At 41.0% G+C, this 20832-nt stretch overlaps 1 protein-coding gene across 7 annotated transcripts in view; it reads left to right on the top strand.

Annotated features, from left to right (window-relative positions):
- MAP7D2 (MAP7 domain containing 2) overlaps window positions 1–20832 on the top strand; it is a 140905-nt gene that overhangs the window by 117179 nt on the left and 2894 nt on the right. For all 7 annotated transcript variants that reach the window (XM_030574591.1, XM_030574583.1, XM_030574557.1 and 4 more), the window contains 8 exons: window positions 2932–3167; window positions 4187–4313; window positions 6605–6809; window positions 7270–7374; window positions 9161–9214; window positions 17123–17201; window positions 17892–18078; window positions 19911–20188. In XM_030574591.1, coding sequence (XP_030430451.1) covers window positions 2932–3167; window positions 4187–4313; window positions 6605–6809; window positions 7270–7374; window positions 9161–9214; window positions 17123–17201; window positions 17892–18078; window positions 19911–20160 — 1243 coding nt within the window. In that variant the 3' untranslated portion in view covers window positions 20161–20188. The remainder of the gene's footprint in view (window positions 1–2931; window positions 3168–4186; window positions 4314–6604; window positions 6810–7269; window positions 7375–9160; window positions 9215–17122; window positions 17202–17891; window positions 18079–19910; window positions 20189–20832) is intronic.

Here is a 20832-nt window from a genome sequence, read left to right as displayed (position 1 = left end):
AAAATCTGGACTGTAATTTATATAGGAGGGGTAGACGTGGTATTCCGAAACTGCATTGTATTGATCTTCCCAGAGCTTTAACTAGTTAAGCAAGTTATTTCCATGTGTCAATGTTGTCTACCTCTCTCTCTCTCAAAAAACAACTCTTGTATTCTGAGGGTCCAGTATTCCCTTAAGTATGAGTAATCCATACAGGGGAATAGAAACTCAGTGAGAACAGTTTCCTTCTGAGCCTTTCTTTGGGGGCTCAGGGCTGTCCATCCCCAAATCCATAGATCTTGGGGAATCTGAGAGACCCCTGGGCATTGGCATAATGGCTTTTTGTCTCCCACTGCTGTATTGCCTCAGCACCGCTGTCCAGTCTCCCTGCAGCTCCTCTCCTTCCCTGGAGCGCACAGCTCCAGACTAGCTAATTTGGGTCTGAGAGTGGCCTGTTCAAAATGATAATAACGCAGCTAATCGTGCAAAACAATTTGAGGGAAAGAAGCTTTTCCTGGTGATCAATTTATGACCTGAAACATGGAGACGATAACCCCTAAAACCTTCTATCTTGGCTAGTGCAGTTCAAGATCTTATTCTTATAGTAGTGTCTGCCGGTCACCTCAAGCTGCAGATCTATTTGCATAAAGGTTTCAGTTTAACCCATTTATTTTCAGTCATTCATAACTCCTTGAAATTTGCTATGTGTGGTAGCTCCCTGAGGTTTCTAAGGTTATAGAAAACAGTATGCTATGGTACAGAAAATTGTGTATTATATTATGTTATGTGAAAAATCTGATTATGTAATTAAAATTTTATCATAATTGCATAGCCTCAGGGTTTCAAAGTTTATATAATGCTCTCTTAATATAGATATTTTTAATATGGAGTTCATATAATTCACATTTTTTAAAGATAAACCATTTGTGTCAGTATTCTAAGGCAGAAAATTGCACAGGATTTTTTTTCAACTTTACAAGTATTTAAAGTATTGAAGCTATATAAATAACAAATAGTTTCCTCTTACCCATTTTTGTTTCCTCTGTTAATCTCTGTTCTTTAATACGTGAATGTTTTAAGGACATAGCATAAAAAGCACACCTTGGACAGAGTGTTATGATAATAAGCTATCTATGGATCCACAGCATGCGCTTACCCAAAATACTTTATCAGTACCATTGCTACTGCTTACACAATGCAACAAAAAAAAGTTTGAATACCTGAGTTTTCAGTGTCCAGTTTATCATATGTATGATGCTGATCAAAGCATTTAATGAGTGATCTGGATCACACCTGGTCTACTCCATGTAAATCTTTAGACATGCAATAAGTGGTCTTGCTTTACCTTAATGTACAGTTATTTTTTCAAAAAATAAGATACTATTGAAAAGATACAATGGTTTTGGAGGCAGACATTTAATCATATTAGCGCATATAATTTAGCCAAAACTTTGCTCTTGAATTTTCTGGAAAATTGTTGTCTTCTGGCTTTGGAAACACTGAGATGGACCATTAGGTGCACTCAGGTTATATATGGGCAAATACCCAGATTTGATATGAAATTGCAATTGAGGAAAAGTCAGTATTTTGGCTAGTGTATGAAACTATGTGACTTCCTACTGTATACTAGGTGTGTTCTTAGCCCTGTAAATCAGAACTTTCTGCAAGCAAACTTGAATACTCAGAGAGTCCTCTAGTACCTGATATGGGTCTCTGTGTTTGAGGAGTTCCAGTGTATTTGTAGCAAAGGAAAGATGCCAGTACTTCAGCCTATGGGCAGGGCCGGATTAACTTTTTGTGGACCCGGCGCCAAACGTATTTGTGGGCTCCCCTGGGGAATGATTGTAAAAGGGGTTGGGGGTAAAAGCACAGTGGGGCAGGAGCTAGGGTTGGTCCGTGGAGCAAGGGAGGGGACAGGGGTAAACTGAAAGCATAGCAGGGTTGGGGAGGGGGGAAACAGGATCCCCCTTCTCCCCCCCCCCCCATATAGCAGGCACCTACCTGGTTCTAGCCCATTCTTTTCATCTCTCTCTGCACTGAGCTGCCCCTCCTCCAGCAGCAGCAGGACAGGTTCTCTTCCAGCTAGGGTGACCAGATAGCAAGTGTGAAAAATTGGGATGGGGTGGGGGGTAATAGGTGCCTATATAAGAAAAAAACCCAAATATTGGGACTGTCCCCTGCCAGCAAACAGCTAATTGGCAGCAGGGAGAGGGATAGCAAGCTGGGGAAGAGGCGGGGAGGAAGCTTGGCTGCCGGCAGAGACTGCCCTGCTTCAGCAGGAGCCCCAGGAGCCGGCAGCATCAAGCTTCTGCCCCTGTGGGGGTGGGAGGGAGAAGAGCGGCTGGGCCAGGCCGAGGCCCCTTTGAACCGTGGGCCCCAAGGTAAATGGCGCCATGGTAAATCCAGTACTGCCTTAGGGGCAAAGCACCATAAGTATACCGCTTCTCTGTCTACACCATGGAAGTTGACATACAGACATAGTAGTTGTCTTAACTTCATACAAGTGGCATCAGCACTTAAATGCTATGGCAACAGCTGACTTAATGGGATGGATGGATAAAAACAAAATAATGCGTTTCGCTTAAACACAGGCCTCTTCTACATGATTTAAACAAGGAGCTCCACTGGTTCAGCCAGTAGAGGAGCTGATAACCACATAACCCAGGTCTGACATTCAATCTCCTAAAGGGTAGTGATGTGGGTGGGGTGGGGGATGTGCGTATGTATATATAATAAATTCAAGCCAGTAAGTTAATACTCTTCTAGATATATAAACACAGTCTCCTTATCACTAGCATTTTATTTCTTTGATAGTCTGAGATACTATGTCAAAACCTACAGGAAAAGAGTAGCAAATATCTGTTAAGATAGAACTTCATACTAAATCACATACAATTTATGGCGTGTGTGACTGTTCTCTCCCTCTCTTCCACCCCCCGACCCCAACCCCAGGACAGTTACAAAGACGTATCCACAGTCTCCTAAATATGTTAAACAATATCCTGCATCTCCTGTGAAGCACCGTGTCACCTCTAATCTCAGCCAGGAGACTCCTAAAAAGAAAGCAGACAAGGAGAAAGAGAACACCACTAGCCACAAACCCCAGCTATCTTCCACTGAGGAGATTGTGGGCCAAGCAGTTGCTGAGAAACATGTGCCTTCTGCAGGAAAGACAGAAAGCAGTGAAGGTGGGTTTTGCGGCAAGGATATATCTAAAGCCGCTGCAGGTACATGATGCTTTTAAACAAGGGCATTTCTTTCTTTTCCTAAAGCTACTTGTAAATCTGAAGTTTGCAGTATCTATTGAAATCACTAGTTATATAATTTCCATTGTGGATAAATTCTTAATTAAAAAAAATGCAACATGAGGTAGCCAAACTGAGGATTCCTATCAATGCATCTCATGGACCAAGGTTTTCAAAAACAAGAGCCTGAAGTTCTGAAGTTAGTCATTTTATCAATGGAAGGAGAAGGATGCACAGTTTTGAAAATCAAGTCACTTATTTAGATGCCTAAGTATGGATTTAGGAGCCTAGGCATAGGCTTCTTTTTTTTAAATCTTGCCAGTTTTGGATTAAAACTTTCTTTCTTTGCATCTAAATGATCAGTTAAAAACCCCTTATTTTTTCCATTTTTGTTTTTCATGCTAACAAGGTGCTTCAGCTTCAGCTGTATTAATCATTTGAAGTCAACAGTCCTTAGAAAAATGAGCTCCTTGAGTATGCCTTACACTTAAGCCAAGTTTTCAGAATTTAACGTTATTCTGTCTGGTACTTTCCTGAAGTGCTGGGCTCTATCTGAGCAGGATCAGGGTCCATTTAACTAGACAGTAGATGCCACTTGAAAATATTGTCTACATCTTTCTTTTAAGATGCACCTAAATCTTTACAGCAGTTGTGATCTAAAATACTTCATCACACAATGATGTTATTTTTATATTAATCTTATTTCTATGACTGTGTCAGCTGCTTTAAAGTGCTTGGTACTTTATAGACAGACACAAAATAAAGACGCTGCCCTAAGAAGTTTCCAGTGCATGAGGGATGTAAAAAAGTATTTGTGAGGTGGATAAGGGGGATGGGAAACAGTAGGCTACTGTGAAAAGATAACATGCTTATTGAATACATGTTACAAAGTATATATATGTATGTGCTGTGCTTCATTTTTTCATTTCCTGACTAATATTCTAATCACAATGCTCCACCAGGGAAGCTCACAGCAGGAACTACTGATGCAGAAGAAGCTACAAAAATTCTGGCAGAGAAAAGACGACAGGCTCGTCTGCAGAAAGAACAAGAAGAACAGGAGAGACAGGAGAGAGAAGAGCAGGAAAGGTACTTGCTGTCATTAAAAAAAAACCAAAAAGAAAATAGTGGTGGTAGTCATTACTACCCAGAAGTCTAAAGTCAGTGGCCCATTATAAAAAAGTGGGCGGGATCGAACCTGGGACCCTTGGAGCTTAGTGAATGAGCCTCTACTTCATGAGCTAGAAGCCAGCTGTCTCTGAGCTAAGGCTATAGAGCAGAGTCAGTCTCTCTCTCTCTTCTCCTCCTCCCCCAAGATGGCACAGAACATCACACTCAGGAGGTGTGTGAGTTACACAAACACATAATAATAGAGAGAATCCCAAAGAGTAGATCTGTTATGGGACCTCAGAACTTTTGAAGATCAAGCCAGCTACTCAGGAGTCTAAGCTTAGGCCCTCATGTTTTTAAAAATTTAACTCAAATAACTAATTACTCAAATCTTTTTATATCAAGTGCAATAGAAACATGTGTTTTTATCCCTGTAGAAGGCCGGAGGCTTCTCACTCTTTCCCCACTTTACGCTCCCACACATCTAAAGTGTCTGTCCTTCTGCCCCTGGAGGACTGAATGGAATTTAATTCAGAGCTTGTCATTGCTCCTTTACAGTTGATAGAAGGAATCACTGTAACATATCACAGTGCAGTACTAGATCCTTTCCCTCACCTTGCTTTCCCTGTGGCTAAGGGAATATGAAGATACTGCAGTGCTCTCAGCTCATTCTAGTCTGAATTGATTGATTTATTTACAGATCAACTACCATGCAGTCTGCTCCTACCTCCTGCTTCCTTACTGAGCTGTTAAGCACCTCATGGTCCCTAGGCTGCCAGGCTAAAATTGCACTGGGGACAGAAAGCTCCATGGACAGCCAGGTAGCCCAAGGCCCATGACAGGCTTAGCACTGCATGGAAGGGTTAGCTCCCAATTATCCTGACCTCCTTCAGGTTTTAGGCGTACAGATGCAAAGTGTTGTGCAAGCTCTCCTCTTAAGTGTGTCAAGCTTTATGTGTGTAAAATTTGAAATGCTGAGGCTCTAAACTTGGCTGTTTTTTTTAAAGTAAGAAACTTTAAGCAATTCAAAAGATAGAAGTTTTACCCTTACTTCTACGTGCGCTGTGGAGCTAATAGACATGAGTTTCTGTACTCCTGACCCCCTTAACTCTCCGTGTCCTGAGGTATTGTTTCTGGACATATGCACTCATGAATTGAGCAGGATGCACAAGTGAATTAAAACAGAGACAGGGATGGGTTTAAGCAGCAGGCCACAACTTTATTGACTTAACACTGAGGAAGGGCATTATTTGTGTCCCACCCACCTGGTCTCTCTCATACCACACATTTAGTTCAGGTCTCACATCATATAATCAATAATGGGGGAGAGAACCTGCTCAGCCTACCCCTACGACATAGCCCACTTCTGAATCTCACCCTCTGCCCCCCGAGGGGTTTAGACGATACCAAAGGTTTGGTCTGCAAAGTTTTCAGGTCTCCCCTTTTCCCAGAAATGCAAGGGCCACCAGCAAAATCCTAGGTCTCTCTTACTTCAGGAAGCTGGCTCTTTTAGACTTTTGCCACACTGGACACCAGCTGCAAATTGTGACAAACTAACAGTTCCTATAAATTGCTAATATTAAAATTCCAAACCCTATTTCTTTTAATCTAACTCCATGATGCTGTGAGGAGGGTGAAAAGATTGAACCTCAGTCAGTTTGGCCCAATGGGAAAAATTCTTTCCTGATCCCAAAATGGGACCTGTCAGACCCACAGCATTGCAAACACAGAGCTTAACAAGCTTATGAAGGAGGCATTATCAGATATGTGTTTTCCCTTCCTTCTGGGACTGTCTCTCACTGTTTTCACCAAGGGAAGGCATTTGCATGTTCAAAAATAACTTCAGTCCTCAGATGGACTGGAGTGAGGTGAAATTATCATAAGGCAAAAGTGGGAATAAGGGTCCTTTTTAACTACTCAAAGCTTGAAAAATGTTAGTTCTACATACTGTAGTTGAAATTACAAACACATTTCTTGTTCTGTCCCACTGTAGTCACATCAGTGTTCAAAGGGAAATGTCATTCCTGCAAAACATTAGATGGAGCGAAAATAAAACTTAGAATGGAAGCCTGGTTGCAACTTGGATTATGGAGTTGTGGCCAATCCCTCTATTGTGTCAGAGCCCATTCCACACAAATGTATGCAGAAGCATATATTTGCAGCCAAAATACATTCTCTACATACAGTGCATGCACTCTGTGTGCCTTTGAGTTCTGTGTTAACAAAGTGCAACATGTGCTGCATTTTAAATGTGCTGCTGTGTTTTGAAGGCTAGAGAGAGAGGAGCTGAAAAGAAAGGCAGAAGAAGAAAGAATTCGCCTAGAAGAAGCAGCTCATAAGAGAGAGGAGGAAAGAAGGCGTGAAGAGGAAGAGGCTAGGAGAAAAGCAGAAGAGAATGCCAGAAGGAGAGCTGAGGAAGAAAAAATGCTAAAGGAAAAGCAAGAAAAAGAACTACAGGCCAAGCTTGAAAAACAGGTATAGTACAAGATATCTCTTGCAAGAATTCCTGTTAAAAGAGCAGAAATCTAAAATACAATCTGCCTACAGGCAATGGACCTGATTTTCAGATGTTGAATCACTGGAAACTTGGTATGCTCAGCAAACTCCATCTTTATTTATGAACATTATAGAAAACTATTAGTGTGGAAAAGTTGTTGAAGAGCACTTAATAACTTAGAGCCCATTGCTTCTTATATCAAGTGGAAAGCAGAGGGACACTGTAGTGAAGATAAAATGTAATCTTCAGTGATCCTTTTTAAAATGGGACATGCAGTCTAATGAAACTGAAAACTCTTACTCTTTCTCTTTTGTAAAATGCTTGCTGACAGAGTTAGGCCGATAATACATACCTGGCAGGCTATGCAAGATTTTATAGAATCTGATAATTTGTCTAAAATAAATAACAGCTCTACCTTAGCTTACACATTTTAATTAGAGAGAAGAAGCTGAAGCAAAGGCCCGAGAGGCAGCTGAACACATGCGGCTGGAAAGGGAACAAATCATGCAGCAAATTGAGCAAGAAAGACTGGAGAGAAAGAAGGTAGGTGTTCATCTCCAATTTAAAAGAACTAGTACCTTTGTTGTTTTAAATACATAAATCCAGAAACCTGCCCAAAAATATCCAAAACAAATATTCAGTTGAGTAGGCAGAGTTCAAGGATGGTTTTTTTTTGTTTTGTTTTTTGGTTTTTTTTTAAACTTAATCCATATTAGCTAGTTTCCAACCAGGAGAAACATGTACCTTAGAGTTTGTAACAAACTTATTAGTTGTTTTATTATTATTTTTAATTCATAATGATTAAGGCAGTTCCTAGGGTCCTGCTGAGAATGTGACCCCATGTTCTAGGCACTGTACAAACACAGTATTGGACTGTCCCTGCCCTGAGGAGTTACAATTTAAATGGACAAGACAAAGAGTAGGAGAAGAGGGTATAACATACAAGCAGACTGATGGTTCCCACTCAAACTTATAAGATACATAAATTTAAAAACAATAATAGGGGTGTGTTTACTTTAAATAAATATGCAGTTTTTAATTGAGAAAGTGGATTTGTACTCTGCAGGAAAAAATAGTATGTTATCCAGTTGGAAAAAGCATTCTCCTCCCACCCTACTCTGAGGGGATGGAGAAGCAACAGTACAGCCACTCTATGGCCACTACTGCTGTTGTTTCCCTCAAGTAGGGAAATGGCTGGTGGTTCTATGTAACTCCATACCCACACCCTGCAAAGCATCCACGTAGTGTGTAGTCACACTGCATGCCTGTAGGTGGCGGGACAGAATTTCCCCCAGATTTGTAGAAATCCTTGTCTTTAGCTTAGTTAAGAGATGCCTGGAAAGTTGTTATAAAAGCCTTCCCTTTTGTGTGTTTTCTTCCAGTTTCATTCCACATTATTAGTCTTGGAGGGTGGAGGGGTTTAACTTTAGTAGGGTCAACCACTTGTACATTGGAACACAAGAACTAGAAGTGATGTCTTTAAATCTAAAATAGTTTACTTTAAGTATATAATTCATAATGCATTTGATTAATTAACAAGCAGAAAAAGAGGATTTTACAGCAGTATCTGATACATTTCTAAAAGGAGTAACTTCACATGTTTTATTCCCCCACCCCCCACAACCCCCAATAAACAAAATTGGTACAACTATATAAAAGTGTTTAATTTTAAATAGCAAATGGATTGCAATTCTAGAGGACTGCTGCTGACTTTGTGATCTGAAGAAGCAGTAGTTGGAGACTTGAGCAATTAGTGTTCAGCTGACAAACTTTCTGTTCAGGAAGTTTGCACAGGGGGCTAATAATCATAAACCTTTTTATTTTTTATTATCTACTAATTTGCACCTGGTGAGAAATTCAGTTTGTTGGAATTGTGATTGCAAAGAGAGCTCCCTTCTCCTCTTCCCCTCTTCTTCTCTGGGTACATCTACGCTGCAATAAAAAAACCTACAGCACCAAGTCTCAGAACCTGGATGAATTGACATGGGCTCACAGAGCTTGAGCTGTAGGCTGGAGCTCATCCTCTGAGACCCATCCCACTGGGCTCCTGCCTAAACTCAAACATCTACACTGCCATTTTTAGCCCTATAAATCCAATTCAGCTGATCCAGGCCAGCCACAGCCATGCTATGGGTCTTTTATTGCAGTGTAGATGTACCTTCCGTCTTCTTCCTTTCTAGTGAGGGCAGAGGCAGAGATAAGTTTGTGACACCCGAGTTAAATCAACCTTCCCTGCTGCACATTACCAATCCCATGAGCCCTCTATCCCAAATTCCTAGCAGGTCTGCCTTGTAACCACCTGATGTGATTGATTTACATTGCTTTCTAGCGCATAGATGAAATAATGAAGAGAACAAGAAAGAGTGAAACACCAGAAGTAAAGGTATGGAACAGAGTGCCCCCCCCACACACACACACACTCTGCTCCCAGGATATTTCCCCAGTGGGTGTGGGTGGCAGGGAGGGGGAGGGACACTGTAGGATTGCTCCCTGGAGATTAAATGCTTTGACTAGAAATGCTCTATTCTTATTTTTCTGTTAGATTTTAAGAATTAAGCGTGACTATAGTTGTGACAGCACCATGAGGTCAGTACTACTCTCCTAGGCAGTGGAGGGGGTGAGCCATATATATTGTTCATAACTGTACTGCTGAGAACTGATATCTTTAGGCAAAAGTCACATGCAATGCACCGCCTACATTTTGATGATATTGAATTAATTGGTCATAGAGCTCTTGTGCTCCTCCATGTTAATTCTGATCACGGGACAGGATTAACAGCAGAGCAGAGGTGTCTGATGATGCACCAAAACTCAATGGACAGAGGTAAAGTGTTTGACTCTCACTTCAGACTTTTACTTCATAACATTTTCTTTTAGGGAAGCTGTTTCTTTATTTAGCCTAGGAGGCTCTAATTTTCTTTAAAAAGACAAAACCAGAAAAATCCTCTCTCCCTTCTACATTTCTCTAAAAGCTACTAGACATTAGGCACATGAGGAGAGGCTTTGTCTGGCCAGGGGGAAGAAATGGGGGTTGTGACTCCTCAACCCAAAGGAGGGGACCCCTTAAAGGAGGCAGAAGGGGGACCTCACTTGAGCCAGGGAAGGACTGGAAATGGCACAAGTGGGCCACTAATCCATGGATGCCTTGGGGAGGGAGGTTTTTTAGTGAAATCCCTCACCAGTAAGGAGTTGTGCCACGATCTGCCCAGGGACCCTGTGTACCTGCAAGCATGCCCTGAATATCTGTGTGGTAAGCAGCCCTGGTTCAGCAACTCTGACTCCAACTGCCTGCTTGTTTCACCACAGCCACACACTGGTTTCCGGAAGCCTTGGTTATTGCTAGCCAAGTGATCCCAACACACCCCCAGACCCCAATTTCTCCAAAACTGTCTGCCCTGAAGTGTCCTGCCTTCTCCTGGAACATTCAGAGAAATAATATAGTTCATTCGCTCCTTCAAAGTGACAAAAGCAAATTTGTGCTTTTTATCTTAATTTGGGTAAATACACTCTTCCCTTCAAACATACCACTGAGTTGTTGGGATTTTTTTGTAAAAATAAAACAAGGGTATTAACAAAAGGGTGTAGGTTAAATGATACCAAGTAGAAGGAATAAAAATAGAAAGGGTTACAGACAAAAGTAAAAATACGCTTTCTAGTGTCTAAGACTTAACTCAAAAGCTACAGCCTTTGTTTGAGGTAGATTTCTTACCAATCCTTTTCTTTCCAGCCATGCCTGACTTTCTCTCTGTCAGGACCTTCCACGGAAGTACAAGGGACTGGTTTCCCTTGTCTTCCTAGGTGACAGATCTTTGCTTAAGCAGGTTTCTCACTTATATTCAGTTCCCAGAAACTTCAACCCCCTTGTTTAAAGGACCCATCTTTGTCATCTTGCAAAAGTTCTAGCCCCTTATGTCTGCCTAGTGATGGATGCCATGATGGCTTCTTCCTCTTGCCTTCTGTTATCTTCCCAAACTCACTCTTTTGTCCCCAGACCCAGGATTACGTCATGCTGTTCTTCTCTTCCTGTGGACTTCCCATCCCCCTGCTGATTCGTATGTAAATAGTACTTCCATTATTTTTGGTCACACCTCGCTTAATGTCATTGGAGATAGATAGATAGCTCTCCTGTCTGGGAGAAACTTGTTTTTTCCTGCTTTTGGTTAGAGACTTTAAAGCATAATGTCCTTAAGTATCCATATTTTCTCATAGAGTGTTAATACATACATTTCACAAAGATCTTAATCACCAGTGTGTCATGAGCTTTCAGAAAAGACGACTTCCTCTGTACACTTCACTAATACAGTAATATTACGTACAATCATTTGATTCTGTTACTTACCATTTGAGGTTCAGATCCATCCGGGGCTATCTCCCCCACATGCTAGGTTGGGGGCTTTTTTAAATCTTTCATGTAACTGTGCCTTCATTGTCTCTGCCTGATAACCAGGTGGGTCAGACAAACAAATGCACATTCTTTTGTCTACAGCAATCAGTGCCTGTGCATTGCTTGCCAAACACATTTTTGAGAACATAATTCTAGCAGATATCCATAACTCTTTTACACACTCCCAGGGCCGCCCAGAGTGGAGAGCAAGTGGGGCAATTTGCCCCAGGCTCTGAGGGGCCCCCACGAGAACGGCTGAGGCTCTGGCCCCCGGCCCGACCCCAGCTCCCGCCTCACCTGGAGCCTCAGTGCATCCAGGAACATCCCTGAACAGCTGAGCAGTGGGGCTCTGGCGAGGTTCCTGAGCTCCTCCCTGCTCAGAACCTCGTGGTAAGGGGGCTGGGCAGTGAGCTCCAGCGGGGCCTGAGTTTGCAGTCCCGCCCTCTTACCATGGGGCTCAGGCCCTGCCGGAGCCCCATTGCACCGCTGTTCAGGGACACTCCTGGATACGGTGCACTGAGGCTCCAGGTGGAGGGGAGCCAGGGGTAAGGGGTCGGGGGGGTTGAATAAGGGGCAGGGAGTCCTGAAGACAGTCAGGGGACAGAGAGGGGGCAGAGGTTGCGGGGGGTCAGGGGACAGGGAATGGGGAGGTTGGATTGTGGGCATTCCAGGGGTCTTTCAGGACTCAGCAGGGGGGTGGATAGGGGTCGGGGCGGTCAGGGGACAGGGAGCAGGAGTGGGGTCCCAGGGTGGTGGTTGGGGGGGTCTCTGGGGGACGGTGAGGCGACAAGGAGCAGGATGGATCAGGGATTCTGAGGGGCAGCAGACGGGGGGCAGGAAGTGGGTGGGGGGTCAGATGGGGGCAGGTCCAGGCTGTTTGGGAGGCACAGCCTTCCCTACTCTAAAGCACATTCAGCAGTTTGAGGTTTGCAGAAGAGCCAAGCTGTTAGCTTTTCCATTAGGGCTACCATCCCTTTCACTTCTCAAATGCCAAATTATAGTCTATATTTAATTTCAGTGCCATAAGGAGATTCATGTCAGGTGAGGGTAGCTTCATTTAAAATTAGCCACTGGGGGAGGATCACATGAGAAGAGCAATATTCTACACCACCTACTTCCTTCCCAACCCTACTAAGGGAGACCCTCCCACTTCCCCTGCATTCCCTGAGGCTTCAAAGGGGTTAATTCAGTGGTTCTCAAACTTTTGTACTGGTGACCCCTTTCACATAGCAAACCTCTGAATGCGACCCCCCACCCCAATAAATTGAAAACACTTTTTTTATATGTAACACTATTATAAATGCTGGAGGCAAAGCGGGGTTTGAGGTGGAGGCTGACAGCTCATGACCCCCAGTAATAACCTCGTGACCCCCTGAGGGGTCCCGACCCCTGTTTGAGAACCCCTGGGGTAATTTAATTTTAGCACCCTGTGTCCATTCACATGCATGTGCTATTTTGAGCATTTCAATTTTCACAACATAGGCTCATCCCAGATTCTGGAACAAGCTCAAATGCTCAGTTTGTGGAGTATGTACATAAGCTATACCAGGGGTAGACAACCTATGGCACGTGTGCCAAAGGCAGCACACAAGCTGATTTTCAGTGGCACTCACACTGCCCGGGTCCTGGCCACCGGTCCGGGGGGCTCTGCATTTTAATTTAATTTTAAATGAAGCTTCTTAAACATTTAAAAACCTTCTTTACTTTACATACAATAGTAGTTTAGTTATATATTATAGACTTATAGAAAGAGACCTTCTAAAAACTTTAAAATGTATTACTGGCATGCGAAACCTTAAATTAGAGTGAATAAATTAAGACTTGGCACACTGCTTCTGAGAGGTTGCCGACCCCTGAGCTATATTAAAGACAAACCCACAGTAACAGTCTTCAGTTTGTGAGGGACCCCATGGGAGCCAGTCTCTAGGAAACAGATAAATGCATGGAGGTTAAGTCCATTAATGATTATTAGCAAGGATGGGTAAGGAATGGTGTCTCTGGCCTCTGTTTGTCAAAGGGTGGAGATGGGTGGCAGGAGAGAGATCACTTGAACATTACCTGTTAGGTTCACTCCCTCTGGGGCACTTGGCATTGGCCATTGTCAGTAGACAGGCTACTGGGCTGGATGTATCTTTGGTTTGACCCAGCATGGCTGTTTTTATGTTCTAAGCTAAATGAACCCAAAGTTATGGAGACAGATATGAGTCAAGGAAGCCAGCAGAGTATGAGAAACCTGGAAAAATCTCTGACTGGCTGGGCTCAGGCGTTTGGTCACAAGCTGAGGTGGTTCAAAAGTTTTGGATTTTTTAAAGCAGAATTCTTTTTATTGTTTCTTTAAACAATCAAACACAGCAAGCAGCAAATATTGGGCCACACACTTCTGAAACCCCAAACCATATTCAGGTTTTGGCAGACTAATTTCAGCTTTTCAATTAAAAAAAACACAATAGATTTTGAAGGAAAGCAGACATTGTTCATGATTTTTTTTCTGCTTTTTAAAAACTCCTAGTTTTCGATCCAAAAAAAGTGTTGATGGAAAATATTTGTCCAACCCTTTTAATGAGCTTTAGTGCCTTTTAGCACTAGCTGGTGCTGAGAACCAGTGATACCTTGTAAAGAAGTTTTCTCAAAACTGAGTTTGTGCCGAGATGCGGAAGGTTTCTTTTTCCCAAGGCCACCTGTGGTGGCGGAGCAAGTGGGGCAATTTGCCCCAGGCCCCACAGGGGCCCGCATGAGAATACAGTATTGTATAGTATTGCAATTTTTTTTGTGGAAGAGGCCCCCGAAGTTGCTTTGTCCCAGGCCTCCTGAATCCTCTGGGCGGGCCTGCACACTCCATGCATACATCATGCAAGAATATTAATGAGTTACTAGTGACTAGTTTTCAAATGAACTACATGCCACTTCTTGGGTATATATCATGACAACTGTGTATGAAGTGTAGTGAGTATGTCAGGCCTGACGAGTTGCTGACACACAGTAGTGAACCACCAGTGGGCCTCTGTGTCACAAAGGTATTTATTAGGGCTGTCGATTAATCACAGTTAACCCATGTGATTAACTCAAAAATTAATAGTGATTAACAAATTAATTGTGATTAATTGCCGTTATAATTGCACTGTTAAACCATAGAGTACCATCTGAAATTTATTAAATATTTTGGATGTTTTTCTACATTTTCAAATATATTGATTTCAGTTATAACAAAGGATGCAAAATATACAGTGCTCACTTTATATTATTTTTCTTACAAATATTTGCACTGTAAAAATGATAAAAGAAATAGTATTTTTCACTTCACCTACTACAAGTACCATAGTGCAATCTTTTTATCGTGAAAGTGCAAGTTACACATGTAGATTTTTTTTAGCTACTTAGCTGCAGTAAAAAAAATGTAAAACTTTAGAGCCTACAAGTCCACTTAGGCCTGCTTCTTGGTCAGCCAATTGCTAAGAGAAACAAGTTTGTTTACATTTATGAGAGATAGTGCTGCCCACTTCTTATTTGCATGAGAACAGATGTGTGTGGCACTTTTGTAGCTTGCACTGCAAGATATTTGCGTGCCAGATATGCTAAACATTCGTATGCCCCTTCATGCTTTGTCCTCCATTCCAGAGGACATGCTTCCATGCTGATGATGCTTGTTAAAAAAAAAAAAAATGCATTAATTAAATTTGTGACTGAACTCCTTGGGAGAGAATTGTATGTCTCCTGCTCTGTATTCTACCTGCATTCTGTCATATATTTCATGTTATAGCGGTCTCGGAAGATGACCCAGCATGTTGTTCATTTTAAGAACACTTTCGCTGCAGATTTGACAAAACACAGGGAAGGTACCAGAGAAATCCATAGAGATTTCTAAGGATAGCTACAGCACTTGACCCAAGGTTTAAGAATCTGAAGTGCTTTCCAAAATCTGAGAGGGATGAGCTGTGGAGCATGCTTTCAGAAGTCTTAAAAGAGCAAAAGCAGCAAAGAGTCCTGTGGCGTCTTATAGACTAACAGACGTTTTGCAGCATGAGCTTTCGTGGGTGAATACCCACTTCGTCAGATGCATGTCATGACATGCATCTGACGAAATGGGTATTCACCCACGAAAGCTCATGCTCCAAAACGTCTGTTAGTCTATAAGGTGCCACAGGACTCTTTGCTGCTTTTACAGATCCAGACTAACACGGCTACCCCTCTGATACTTAAAAGAGTAACACTCTGCTGCGGAAACTACAAAACCTGAACCACCAAAAAGGAAAATCAACCTTCTGCTGGTGGCATCTTACTCACATGATGAAAATAAACATGCATTGGTCTGCATTGCTTTGGATTGGATGATGAGCAGAACCCATCATCAGCATGGACACATGATCCTCTGGAATGATGGTTGAAGCATGAAGGGACATATGAATCTTTAGCGCATCTGGCTCGTAAATATCTTGCAATGCTAGCTACAACAGTGAACACCTGTTCTCACTTTCAGATGACATTGTAAACAAGAAGTGGGCAGCTTTATTTTCTGCAAATGTAAACAAACTTGTTTGTCTGAGCGATTGGCTGAACAGGAAGTAGGACTGAGTGGACTTGTAGGCTCTTAAGTTTTACATTGTTTAGTTTCTGAGTGCAGTTATGTAACACAAAATCCTCTTTCACGATAGAGATTGCACTACCGTAGATGTATTAAGTGAATTGAAAAATACGAGTTTTTATTTTTACAGTGCAAATATTTATGATAAAAAATAAATATAAAGTGAGCACTGTACACTTTGTATTCTCTGTTGTAATTGAACTTAATATATTTGAAAATGTGGGAAACATTTGAAAATATTTATATAAATGGTATTCTATTGTTTAACAGTGTGATTAATTGCAATTAATTTTTTTAATCACTTGACAGCCCTAGTATTTATATTTCATTCCCAAGGACACTAGCTCCCACCCATGATCATAGTAAGACTAGGTTTTATTGTCTGTGGTGGACACTACACCAGTTGCTTTGCTGGGGCCTGGGAAGGAATTTCTCTCACTGCCAGAGTGGCTGAGATGGAGTGGGGGTTTTCTGCAGCTCAGGGACCTGGTGGGGCAGGTCAGGAACAAAGGTTCATGTTGTCTCAGCTTAGTAGGTATCCACAGGAGTTACTCATTGTATGGAGGATCTGGTTCCCTGATGAACCAATTGGAAGTGGATATATGGGAAGGGCATCTTCTGGGGAAATGGGACACCTACCGTCTGGTATAGCAGGGAGACAACCTCATATCCCCACCCATTCTTAACCTTCATAAGAGAGGAGGGCAGTGAGGACCCAGCAATGAGCTGGGGCCAGGCAGGAAGTCCAGAGGGCTGTTGGCAGCCCTTACAAATAGGGGGAATTATTAAGGAAAGAATGACCAGCACCATACAATCCTTGCCAGGTACTTCCAAAATGCGTTAATAAAATTGTGACCTAATTTAAACTACATCTCTTGCATCTTGTCTTTCTTCAACCCCCATTCTCCCAGCCATGCAGGATTTCCCCATCCATCTCAGTCAACTTTCTGACCCCCTTCTGGCACTGTCCTATCCCATCCACTCCCCTACCACCATTCACTTGAGCCTCTGCTCTTCCCTTTATGCATACCTTGTGCCTCTGCATCCCAAAGGGGGAAATGAGGATAATTTCACAAGACCATGTGTACTCTCAGAGTAACTACTCTGGCAGTGTAGGGAATACTTCTACGATAGATGCAGCCTAACGATAAAATTCTGTATTTTGTAGTTTTTGCTTTATGTGCTTGAATGTACCGTAACTGAGAAAAAACATTCTAGGAACAATTGTTTATTAACCAGCAGAGTTTTTTTAAAGGTTCTGCGTCCAGTCAGTTCCCAGAATCTTAGGACCTTGCATCTAATGCAGTTAAAATATTATTTGGTTACAGAAGGAAGAGCCCAAACTGGAGATACCATCACCTTTGACTGAGGAAAAGCAACCAAAAACTCTTGTTCTCAGTCAAACAGGTAAAAGCCCTTCATTTTTGTTTAGAGCGATATTCAGTCTTGATAACTTGAAAACAAAAATCCATAACCTCAGATAGTGCTGTATGATCACAGATGCTGTGTTTTCATTCAGAAAAGGGACAAATACATTTAAGTGTAAATAAGTTAAACATAAGAAAATAGAACATCTTTGGTTTACCAAAGCATGGTAAATGTAGAAGCAGGAGACAGCTATCCTGATGGGCAATATTCTACTCCACAGCATGTCCCAGATAGCATTTATATAAAGTTATTCTAGCCTACAGATTTCTGTTTGTTCATTGTAATCTAGTTCCTGTTTTGTAGATTCTCTAGAAATATTCTCCCCTACAGCCAAGCTTGACATGCTTTTTAAACATTGTTTTAAAATACAGTCCCTTTTGCATTTAATTTGGTTTGCTAACAGCACATATATAAAAATGATGAATGAAAAATGGGTATATAGTGAAGTGTGACTATTCTGTATTTTTTCCCCTTCTCTAGGGCTTCTCTGTGCATGTTGTAAAAGATAATATATTATCTTGTTTCTTTTTCAAACTGTCCTACAATAGCAGGGTGATTGACAAGATAATATGATGGGTCACTTTCATCTCTAATTTCTGTGACTCAAATAATTTTATGATTTTTTAAATATAAACACTGCTATTGCTTCCTAATGAGGTTCTTTTATAGAAATCAATGGACTGACAGCCTGCCAGGAGAGTAAAGGCTTGGGATATGTTGCTAACGAAACACTTTCTCGAGATATATTTTCTAATGGACTTAAGTCAGTAACGGGGCTTATTCAGCTGGATGCCATTGATGGGAAATCTAACAGCATGGATGATTCAACAGATGAGGTTCAGTCTATGGAAGTGAGGTACATGTCACATGAAACACATAACTTTTAAGTAACTGTTCAGAATACCAAAACCAACCCACCAAGACATATACAGTTTTCTCATTTTATTTGTTAATCTATCTCTCCGCACAGCCCAACCCCAAATATGGACTCCTGCGTAACTATGCTTTGTATGTTCTGACTAGTAGTGTGCTCTCAAGAAGTAAATGCACTTTCAGATCGAAGGATAATTATAATCTCTTATCTCACTCTCATATCCTGCAAAATAATTAAGCTCTTCCATAGTTCTCATTTGCTAAGTGCACACAAACGTGCCCAAACATTTTGGATTGTCCATAGAGTTCACATGCTGTATTGCCGTGAAAATGGGTATTCAAATATCAGATTTTGTTTTGTACCAGAACTATAAAGCAGTAGCGCATGTCATTGTGTTCTACAAATAATGCTGCAGGTTAGAGTTTCAACATTCACATTTACAATTATTTTAATCTTAAGTCTTTTAATTCATGTCAATATAACAAATATTTGGCAACAAGTAAACAGTATGAAGTAAGCAAGTAAACAAGCATTATGGGATTTTGGGTGAAAGACTCTTATTGTACAGTGTGTGCAACAAGGAAATTGAAATTTTAAGATTGCTCAGAACCATAGTCCTAAATTCCTTGATTTTAGTAAAATCTCATATGTAATATTGCATTAATGTAGATTTTTTTTAATCAATGGGTCAAATTAAGCCCTGATGCAACTCTAATTACTTCAGTAACTGTACAATGGATCCATTTATTCCAATGTTAGATTCATTTAATTTTTAGTTATAACGTTAATGGGGGAATGAACACTATATTTAAGGTTATAAATATATTATATATCTGTGCCAAACATTGGTATACAGATGTCTACAATCTTTGCTTACTTCCTCCAGTTTCTTTTAACAAATAGTCAAAAGGGCATGGGTAGATTTAAAAAGCAATTTTAATAAAAGATGGTTCTTGTTAAAATCTTGGTATAATCTTCAGACATAACGTAACATGAAAAAGCTGAAAATTAAATGAACTTAACATCATCATCAAATGGATGCATTGCATAACTATAGAAGTAATTAGAGTTGCAATAGGGCCAAATTTGACCCATTGATTAAAAAATCTACATTAATGCCATATTAAATATGAGATTTTACTACAATAAAGGAATTCAGAACTATAGTTCCCAGCAACCGTAGAATTTAAATTCCCTTGTTGTGCTGCATTTAGTTTGTTCTGTAAAAGTTAGCTTTTTAAATTTCACATGGTTTCACAATTTTCACATGGTCGAATATATCTTTGAAATCTGTACTGTGCAAAATTAACGATTTGAGACCATGGTTCTGCAAAGATTTATCCACAAGCTTAACTGAAATTTATGCATTGAAGCCAGTGTGACTACTTGCTGTTCATGGAGTTAAGTATGTGTGTAAACCTTTGCAGAATTAGTAAGATGCAATTAAAAATGGTAAATATAAGGTACCTGATGGTGCAGGGAGTGGAATATTCAGGCTTTTTAACCTCTGGGTCACCAGTTGGAATCCAGCCTCTCTGAAATGAGTTTGTAATCTTAGTCCAGTTCCTACTGGACTGCGTCGATGCCATGCAGCCACAACCAACGCCAACGTTTAAGGAGTATGAAGACAGAATTACTTTATCTCCTCTACAAATTGGCTCCTTTGTGTATGAGTTGAGCACATAGTGCTGAGGCATGTTGTATCTGTTCTGAGGATAAATAGAACAGCTTTCAGGGCTGTTGTCAACCTTTTCATGAACACTAAGAGCTTACAAGACTTTTATTCTGCATTTTCCTTTCTGTCTTTCATACAGTCCAGTTTCGAAAGAAGAACTTATATCTATCCCAGAATTTTCACCCATGAATGAACTCATTCCCGGTGTTTCTATGGACCAAAATGGAACAAGTAATTCCAAGGCTCTTGAAGATCTCTTGGATTTCACAGGACAGGCCACTTACTCCAAGATATCCAGTGAAAACATTAGTCTGGATGATTGTAACAAAAACTTGATTGATGGATTTAACAGTCCTGGGCAGGAGAATACACTTAACTCCATCTGTTGACAACCACAAGACTGTTGTACAGATGAAGGTACAATATTGTGAGAAATATCTAAGATATGACAAGTTATTGGGAGTGTAGATAGCACAATTTTTAGATTAATCCAGTAGTGCGAGCAGCATATGTTGAGAGTTAGGCTCCTGGACATTTAAATTTGGCATAATCTTCCGTGAGTAGACTAAATAGGAATGTAAGAATTGGCATCGTGGAAAAGAGGAATGGTCCACTTAGTCCTGAATCCTGTCTTAGTGTGCAGTCTGTGTTAAACAGTGTCCCTCAGAGCAAAGTATAAACTTTCAGAGTGCTCTGATGTATAACAAAGCAGAATGCTCCAGATCTTAATTGTAACTCTAAGGTATGAGAAGTGATGGTCCTTGTAACTTTACCCTAGCTAGTATACTAGGGTAACAGATGCTATTCTTATGCTTCTTTTAAAACAATATTCTAATCCTTTTCTGATGTGTGCTAAACTTTTTGTCTGAATACCCTACAGCCAACACTTTCACAGATTAATTAAATGTAACATAAAAAGCTTTTATTATCAGTTCTAAATTCTCTTCTAATTTCCTCTTATTCTTGTATTATGGGAAAGGGTAAATAGAAGTAAATGTTCAGCCTTCTCTACATTTTTAGTCTTTTTTATACTCCTGTCATACTACTTACTCTTCCCCTTT

This window comes from Gopherus evgoodei, chromosome 1 (genome assembly GCF_007399415.2).
Source record: "Gopherus evgoodei ecotype Sinaloan lineage chromosome 1, rGopEvg1_v1.p, whole genome shotgun sequence".
Classification (NCBI taxonomy): Eukaryota; Metazoa; Chordata; order Testudines; family Testudinidae; genus Gopherus; species Gopherus evgoodei.
This window is presented reverse-complemented; position numbering and strand designations above follow the sequence as displayed.